At 36.0% G+C, this 9093-nt stretch overlaps 1 protein-coding gene across 1 annotated transcript; it reads left to right on the forward strand.

The window, feature by feature from the left end:
• The first annotated feature begins 2777 nt into the window (after window positions 1–2777).
• AUG6 (HAUS augmin-like complex subunit) lies at window positions 2778–8867 on the forward strand. The gene is made up of 13 exons (XM_022298482.2): window positions 2778–3132; window positions 3215–3271; window positions 3346–3440; window positions 3674–3824; window positions 4151–4276; window positions 4405–4561; window positions 5677–5737; window positions 5821–6100; window positions 6521–6646; window positions 6934–7095; window positions 7179–7428; window positions 7535–8017; window positions 8223–8867. The coding sequence occupies exons 1-13, from the start codon at window positions 2917–2919 to the stop codon at window positions 8261–8263; spliced, it is 2205 nt and encodes a 734-aa protein (XP_022154174.1). The 5' UTR covers window positions 2778–2916; the 3' UTR covers window positions 8264–8867.
• Window positions 8868–9093: the final 226 nt, after the last annotated feature.

Consider the following 9093-nt stretch of genomic DNA (forward strand, 5'->3'; position numbering starts at 1 on the left):
AGGTCTCTAAACTTTCAAGATTATATCTATCTAGTTTTTAAAATAATTAATAAATTTCTAAACTTTCAATTTCGTATCTAACACAACCATGAGCTTGCATGCCTGAAGTGGGTTAGGACTTTGGTGATCGGGCTTCGCAGCAGAAAGGACTTATTCTTCTCGAGCATATTATGCCCTGGACTTGTGGTAGAATGGAAGTAGGTCGTCTATGACATACCTTTCTTCTTGGCTCTATTAGACGGTGGGGCCAGTCTGTTTAATTAATTGAATAGATAGGTCAATTGGGTAGATGGTGAGAAATTCAAATGAGTGCCTACGTAGGCAGGTGGAGGGTTGTTGCTGCCCAAATGCGGAAATAGAATGTCAGAGAAATTCAAATGTTATAACTTGAAAGTAGATCTATCGATCCAAACGGATTTGTCCATCAGTAATGGGGTTCGTGCTTTAGCACTTTGATTCTCGAAGAAGCGTGACCATCTAGTTGAATCTCGTGGGAATTTTGCGAGAGTTTTCGCTGCTTTGAAACAATAAGTTTCAAAATCTCGCAAAAATGCAGCGTGGTTTTTCTCTAAAAACTCGCTTCCAATGGCGGTCAATTTTCCTCATATCTGTATAGGCCTACCAAATCACCATCCCAGCCCACAAAATGGGCCTGTTTTCACGGTCCAACAAAGTGAACCCCAGAGCCCCTTCAAACTATTTTTTTAATTTCATTTATACAAATAAATTAAACATCTTTTCAATTAAAAATTTATTTCAAATCATTATTTCGAATTTTTGGGTCCTAAGTTTCGATTTAATTAGTTCGTCGGGTTTGATCTTAATTTTAAGTTAGTTTTAATGATTTTAAAAGTTTTCATTTGAATTAAAACTCGTGTTTTACCCGTTAAAAAAGGAACTCAATTTTTTTTTATATTTTCCACGCTTAACTCTAATATTATTGAGTAACACAGAAAAACCACAATCAATAAAATAGAGGTATATATACACTAAAATAGATGTATATATACACTATTTAATTTGTGTTTCTCATGATCTTTTATCAAATAACCTGGAATAATTTTCTCAAAAAATAAAAAAAAATACATGGAATAAACATATTGTAATTATTTCAATCATATAAAATTTTAAATAAGTATCTTATAACAAATTTAGATATGTCTTAAAAACACAACAAATTTAAATACAAGTATGATATCAAAATAATTGAATTAATATGTCTACTTTACAGCTAAATCACGACAATATAATATTATTTTAACAAGTACTGTAAATTATTTCTCTTTTCAAGTTATTGAGTTGGTTTTCTAAAAGTACCGTTCCAGCAATTATTTTAACAACTAAGCCTAAACCAATTACTAAATTATTTATTTCTATAAATAACAACGTAAATAATTTATTGTCAAACCTAGTTAGTTTAGTAGACAATAATATGTTACCTTTCTCAAAATTAAAAGTTGAATGATCATTTTTCACGTTTGTTGAACTAAACATAAAAATGTGAATATGATTACCTATAAATAATAATACTAAATTAATGATATCGGAGAGATCATAGTTCAATGTAATTGACATATATTTCTAACCAACAAGTTATGAGTTCAACTCCCACCTCCACGTATTGTACTGGAAAAAAATAATAATCAAAATTTATAACAAGTAAAGTTTTAAGAAAATTTTATGAGAATATTAATGACCCCATTATATTTTATTAATGTGAGATAGAAAATTTTTATTTATTACCGTGGAAAAATTAAGTTAATTACTTGACAATAACATACTTTTAATAAATATATAATAGTACAAATTTTTATTTGTACTATTATTTTAGATATTTTTTAAATTTTCAAAAAACAAAAAAAAATCAAATCAAAATTACAGTACTAGTAACATAAACCCATCAATTCATCATGCCATCTCATCTAAGCAGAAGAGTTTAACAAAAATCAAAATTGAAGACTAATTTAACCAAAAAAAGAAGAAGAAGAAACAAATTTGTTTATCCAGATCAAAACGACAGCGTTGTAGCCGTTGGGGTACAGCGAGAAATCGAAACGACTTTGCCAACAAGTCAAGGCGCACGTTAGTATCGCCTCTCCCATCATTTCAAATTTTTTGTTGACATCCAAAGTCTCGTTTATTTCCCCGGGGGGCCCACACATTTCTTTAATCACAAATACCGGCCCCACAATAACTTTCCAAATTAACAAAACCGCCCCAGACTTGGTTTAAATTTGGGCCACCTTTACAATTATAGACATCTTCCACCCCTGCCTATTAAAAAATTATTTACGGTGTAAATCCATTTTAGTTATTATACTAATTGATAAGCTTGTTTGATAATTATTTCTTTAACTACAATAAATGATATTTGAAATTTGAGTTAAATAATGAAATGAGGTCTATACAATACAACGCAATAATAAAATACATAGGTGCAAAGTAATGTTTACAAGCTTAATTTTGAATCTATTCACTCTAAATTATTTAAAATTTACCTAGTCCTTACTTACAAAATATTTTATTTAACTAAAATTGGTAAATTCGAACATAAATCAAATCGTCTACCTCTGATTAAAAGTTCATGGAGTTCGAATCTCCATTTCACACGTTGTAGTAAAATATATTAGAATTGATGAAAAGAAAAGAAAGTATGCAAATATTTTGTAAGTAGGGTCTGGAATTGATAAAAGATGAAAGTAGAGGGAGCAAAAGAAAATTGAAATATTTATTGATGGTATTTTAATTTAAAAAGAAAAAAGAATCAAAAAGACCTTTCGGAATCGTGCCAGACGGAAAGGGGAGAGAGACCAGAGAAGAAACCTAAGAGAAAGCAACCAAGAAAATTGCAGAGAGAATTGCAGGGCGGAGGAGGAGGAGGAGGAGGACGGCGGCGAAGGGCGGTTCCAGTTGGTGATGACGATGGACAGGGAGAAGGAGAGGGAAATTGAGCTCGAGAGTGCAATGTACACTAACTGTTTGCTTTTGGGCCTCGATCCGGCGGTTATCGGCGTCGGAGCTTCCACCGGCACCCCTCGCGTCGGCCTTTTCCGCCACTCCAATCCGAAACTCGGCGAACAGCTCCTCTACTTCATTCTATCTTCTCTCAGAGGACCACTTCAATCCGCTAAAGTAACCTTTTCTTCATCTCTATTTCATTTCCTCCCCCGATCTCCTCGATTCTTTCCACCCATTTACATCTCCATCTTCTCAGGATTTCGATAAGGTCTGGCCAATCTTCGATTCCGCCCAATCTCGGGACTTCCGGAAGGTACGAATTCCCATTTCTAACTTTACTTTTCGGATTAATTTTGGTTACTAGTTGGTGGAATCTTTTTTTTTTAGGTCGTTCAAGGGATCATCAGTGAGCTTGAATCTCAAGGTGCATTACCCAGGAGCAATTCCAGGGTTTCTTCTCTTGCCACCTGCTGTGGACCGAGGTCAGTTCATTATGCTACTTTATTAACTTGCTATCATTTATAATAGTTTCTCGTGAGTTGTTCTGGGTATACAGTCAATTGTGGAAAGAGAGTGTGGCCTTGCGGCCTTCGCTTATTTCTTTAGCGGCTATAGGCATGTTCGAGCGACGATGCGAAAATTTGAGATGACATTTTCATGGTGGAAATAATTTAAGAGAGTGAGAGATACATCTGCGCTGGATATTTGTGTGCAGGTTTGTTGAACTGTTATGGCAACTTTCCTTGCATGCTTTGCGGGAGGTTCACAGACGAACATTTGCTGCTGATGTTGCATCTAATCCACTTCCTGCACCGTTGACAGATGTAGCCTTTTCACATGCAGCTACATTACTTCCTGTAACCAAGGTAGTTGTTAATTAGAGTCACCAGACAACTGTTTCATTCCCCAATACGATTAAGAAACTTAAACTCTACTTTCTTCCCTGTACGAAGGTTGACAAATTAATTTGTCATGTATAACTGTTTTTTCACAAGTCTTGTAGTAACTATACTAAATTTGGCACATTTAACTGCCTGTAGCTTTATATAACAGTGAATCATCAAACCCTTCCACTTAACGGGTCCTAATTTTTCTGTCCTTGTCTTTCTGTACTTGGTCTTTCCCTTTGGTCGGTTCCGAACTATTTGATTGTTACTTGCAAACATTTATATTTGATCTTTGTCTCAAATAGGCTAGAATTGCACTTGAAAGAAGAAAGTTTCTGAAGAATGCTGAAACAGCAGTGCAACGGCAAGCCATGTGGTCTAATTTGGCTCACGAAATGACTGCCGAGTTTCGTGGCCTTTGTGCTGAAGAGGTGTTCGCATTTTGATTTTCCTAAGAATCCTACAGCTTTCTTTTTTGAGATGCCTTTTTGGCGTTCAAGACTGTTGCCTCATTCTTCTTCCCTCTTTCCCCACTCTTTTTGGGAATTTTGGAAGCCAGGCTTATTTGCAGCAAGAGTTGGAAAAACTGCATGATCTGAGGAACAAAGTAAAATTGGAAGGGGAGCTGTGGGATGACCTTGTATCAAGTTCAAGTCAAAACTCACATTTAGTTTCAAAGGCAACTCGCTTGTGGGAGTCTATATTAGCACGCAAAAGTTAGTATACAGTTCTCCCTCTTGAGCTACCTAGTTAGTTTTTTTAATCAAATTATATTCGTTTCATTTAGTTTTTAAATATTCTAGCAGTTAATATTTTTTTCGGACATTACAATATTCTATTATCCTGTTGTTCTTTTTTTTTTCCTTCTTTATTTCTTTCAATAAAGTTGCTTTTTATACGACCTTACTTGAACAAGATCTGTTCTATTGGTTATACAACTGTGTCCTTGATTTCTAATTAAGTTGCTTTTTATTCTCTGGATGTGTCGATACATTTGAGAAGGTGATCTAAAATTCTCATGTCATGCAACACAAATTTGATTGCAGGAAGTTGTCAATTTTTTTTCTCTCTTATAAAAAACGTTGCCATTCTTTTTGGCACAGATTATATATATTGGTATAATGTGAGGTGGTTTACAATTTATATTAAAGATATGCTTTATACTTTTCAAACTACTTCCAATTTCGTTTACCATGGACAAAATCGTTGGATTTTGGTTGTGTACTTATCCATGTATTTGTAATCTGCCATGCTGTTCTGTTATTCAATAGTATTCCTTCTGAAGAGTATATATTTTTCAGATTTGAAATTCAGTGAAAAAAGACGTCTTCAATGCTAATCTCGCTGAAGAATATATATGTACTTTTTTATGAATGATTTGGCATTTGGTCAATCATTCATGATTAGTTATGAGATCATATAAATGGAAATTGGAACAATGACTGATTTCTAGGTTTCTTCATAACCCCTGTGCTTGGCTATTGTAGCAGTCCTTGAATCTTGAGCCTCTTGCCAATTATCTTCTGTGAATAAATAGGAGATTTAAGGAAACCTCTCTGTTTTTTGTGTGAGAAAAGCTGTAAAATCTTTCAAGAATATTTTGCACTATATTTTGCTTGGAAATCATTTACCATATCATTTCCCCCTTCTAGTAGATGAAAAAAACTAGACTTTGTGAAGATCAAATATCTGAAATTAATTAGTTTAGCCCGTAGATTATTATTTTTGTTGGTAAATTTTATTTGACAAATCATTATTAAAGCTGGTTGCTCAATATTTTGTCTCAATTACGTATGTTCCATAACTTAATACTCATCTCCATGATGTACAGGCCAACATGAAGTTCTTGCATCGGGCCCTATAGAGGATTTAATTGCCCACCGGGAGCATAGGTACACTTTTGTGTTTACTTATAAGGGTATAAAAATGCCACACACTAAGCTAATTTGTAAATCTCGACCTTCTTGACCTTTAGGTACCGCATTTCTGGATCATCATTACGTGCTGCCATGGATCAGAGCTCTCAGGTTCCTTATACAGATGTCCTGGCCAGTCAATCAAGTGATTTAGCTTCAGTATTTTCGGATGACAAAGATCAGAATGACAGGTCATATGCTAACTCACAAATAAGTGACGATTCGGTATCTTGGATGGACGATAGGAGTGGAAGAGTCCATCCCACTGTTGATGTAGCAGAAATTATTAGGCGCTGGACCCATGCTTTACAGCGTATTCATAAACAGTCACTTCATCTGGTACCTTTCATTTTTAAATAATATTTTGAAGTGCTTCTTTGGTTTGATTTGATGCAAGTGATGGGATGTACTTGGATGTCTTAGTTTCGGAGTGCAAATGAAATCTTTCTTAGTTGCTACATGCTGACCGTATTATATGAGGGGTCTTCCCTGCTTGCATAAATCTGACAACATTCTTCATAATGGGAGTGAAATAATTTAACAGGCATATATTTATTATAGTTTTCTTTATTGGGAAATTTAGCTCCTTTTCTCCTTCTGGAGTCTGGAATAATTTTCAAGACTGTAGCTCAATCTTGCTGTGGATTGGTTAACCGTTTTGTTCTGTCAGTCATATCCTCTCAACACAACATAGTTTGACACAAAAATTAGAGCTGCTTTTGCTCCTTTAGTAAAAATCTATCATGTGCTACTTTGCAGGCAAAAGCTAATGATGGAGAAGGTCCTGAAATACTACGGGGTGCTCATGATGGTGGTTCAAGTGGCCATGCTGAGTCTTTGACGGCAACTCTTGCTGAACATCAACAACACCTGGCAAGCTTGCAGGTTTCTATTAAACACCCTTTTGTAATTGTAGTCAAACAATATTTGTCCTTTTTGAAGTACCCTTTTTATTCTGAGAAATTTCAGTAATGTAGAGCTCTTCTAGGAAGGGGTGGGTATGGGTGCGATGATGACCTACTAAATCAAGGAGTTGTTTAGGTTTGTTAGGCCTGTTTTGCGTATGTCCTTAAAATTCTGGTACAAGAATTTGCGTGCACATGAATCTTATAAGTTATTATTTGTCCATGTGAATGTTGTCTTATCGTGGACATCAATGCTTATATGTGCAGGTGCTCATCAATCAATTGAAGGAAGTTGCTCCTGGAATACAGAAATCAATATCAGAATGTACAGAGAAAGTGAACAATATATCTCTGAATCTACCTCCAGTGACCAAACATCCTGTTCGATCCATGTCGCCTATGCAAGCACAGACTAGTGGAAGGACATCGGTAATTGTTAACAAGCTGTTTTATTACATCTGATGCAATTTATTTTGCTGAACAACGTTTATCTGTTTTTCTCAATTATTCAGGTTAGTAGCACTGATGAGGTTTCTGAGGTGACTTCAAAAATGTCTTCTGTTCAGCTTGACAAGGTGTCTGCCAGTCCTACTTTAAAGCTCCCACAATTGTTTAGTTTGACACCAAACTCTTCTGGAAAGACGGGAAATATGCAAAAGCGACAAAATTTGGCATCTCAAACCAGCCAAATAGAAAATTCATCTGAAAGCAAATCACCTGACCGGGCTTCCTCAAATGATCATATAAATAACCTACCACAAGGTTTGCTGCATCCACTTTCTTCCTTCGTTTCGGCTGGCTGACTACTCTCATTTTAACTTCAACGATATCTTGATAATCTAAGTCCTGTTTTCATTCTCTTCAACAGATACCGAGTCTTCTTATGTTCAGAATTTAAAGAGATCAGTCAGAGAAGCTGCTCTTTCAATGAAATATAGCAATTCAGAACCATCACGAGAAGGCCATTCCGATGGAAGTGCGGAACACTTCTTTGTACCTCTTTCAGGAACTGGATTTTCTCGTTTAGGCCCAGATAGTAAAGGACCTTCTACGAGGAGTAGAAGGTTGTCTGCTCCTCAAATGGATGCTTGCTTGCCTGAGAGTCCTCCTGCTTATGATTTTAATAATGGAATCGATTTCAAGGATTTTACTGATCCATTGAATGATTTGGATTCTCTCAATGATTTTGATGAATTAAATGGGTTTCTTTCTTCTGCTCGGTCAAATTCTGCAACTTCTGATGCTCGGAAATTAGTTTTTGACCTTGATGATGATGCTCAGGATCAAGTATTCTCGCCTCCTTTGCTAATGGACCCGTCACTTCTAGCAGATTCTTATGAGGATCTACTTGGTAAGTTGGCTAGGTTGGGAAAATATCCCAGTTTTGCATCTATATATTCTGTTTCATATTTTGAGGGCATTCGAACCTTAGACCTTTAGTGCCTTGACCAGTTAGCTATGCTCGTATTGGCATAACTTCGATGAGTTTGCTTATGGACTAAGACAAGTTTTTCTGCGTTGAATTGTAATTGATGGTTATTCTGGTTCCCTTGCAGCTCCACTGTCTGAAACTGAAACAGCGATGATGGAACATTAAGTTGAAATTTCAGCAGTCTTGCATTATTCAGTTGGAGATTCTTTGTTTCTCGACACTCGTTTTACATGGTGCTTATGTCAGTTCACCTCGTAGCCCCTACGTGACACGGTGGATGGATATCCTTGCTATTTTTTTGGTAGCCATGTACCAACACAGCCACTATGCAATAAAATGGATCACACAGATCTTTGAGCATAGCCAAAAATCGAAGTTTTGTGACTATTTGTGGACAGTCCATGATTGCGACGGTCATTCAGATTGGTATGGTATTTAATATTTTTCCGTGGTTGGTTTTCTGTGATGGTTTTCTGCAGCTTCCAATCCCATCGCTTGAGGTCTCTAAAGTCAGCTAAAGCGATTGCATCAAAGCGGTAAGGTATCCAAAACATTGGACTAAAGCACAAAATTCGGATCAAAGCTTGGGATTGGTAGTCTCTTGTATCTATTGTTTGATTTAAACATTTAACACTGCTGACGGCGAGTTCGTTTATATGTTTGCCGATTTGTATGCTACATGAATTGTAGGGTCGTTAGAAATTACTGTACCTCAGAACTGTTTGTATATTCTTCTACAGAATCGTGTTCCTGATTTGTTCATCTTTCAGATTGGTTGGTCATTCAAGTGCATCGGTTTTTGCCCAATCCAGAATTCGAGCCGAAATTCGGAACTCGTTTTCGGGTAAGCCCCCAAACCCAGGAAAATATCTCTCACCAAACTTGCACAATAATATCATATGCACATCTTGGATTGAGTAGATTTAATATCTTTACTAAGCTGACCAGTGATTTAGACGGAACCACTAGCTTTTAGTTTTTATTTGATTGATGAG

Source organism: Momordica charantia (genome assembly GCF_013281855.1).
Source record: "Momordica charantia cultivar OHB3-1 chromosome 8 unlocalized genomic scaffold, Mcharantia_2.0 BLBB01000008.1, whole genome shotgun sequence".
Classification (NCBI taxonomy): Eukaryota; Viridiplantae; Streptophyta; class Magnoliopsida; order Cucurbitales; family Cucurbitaceae; genus Momordica; species Momordica charantia.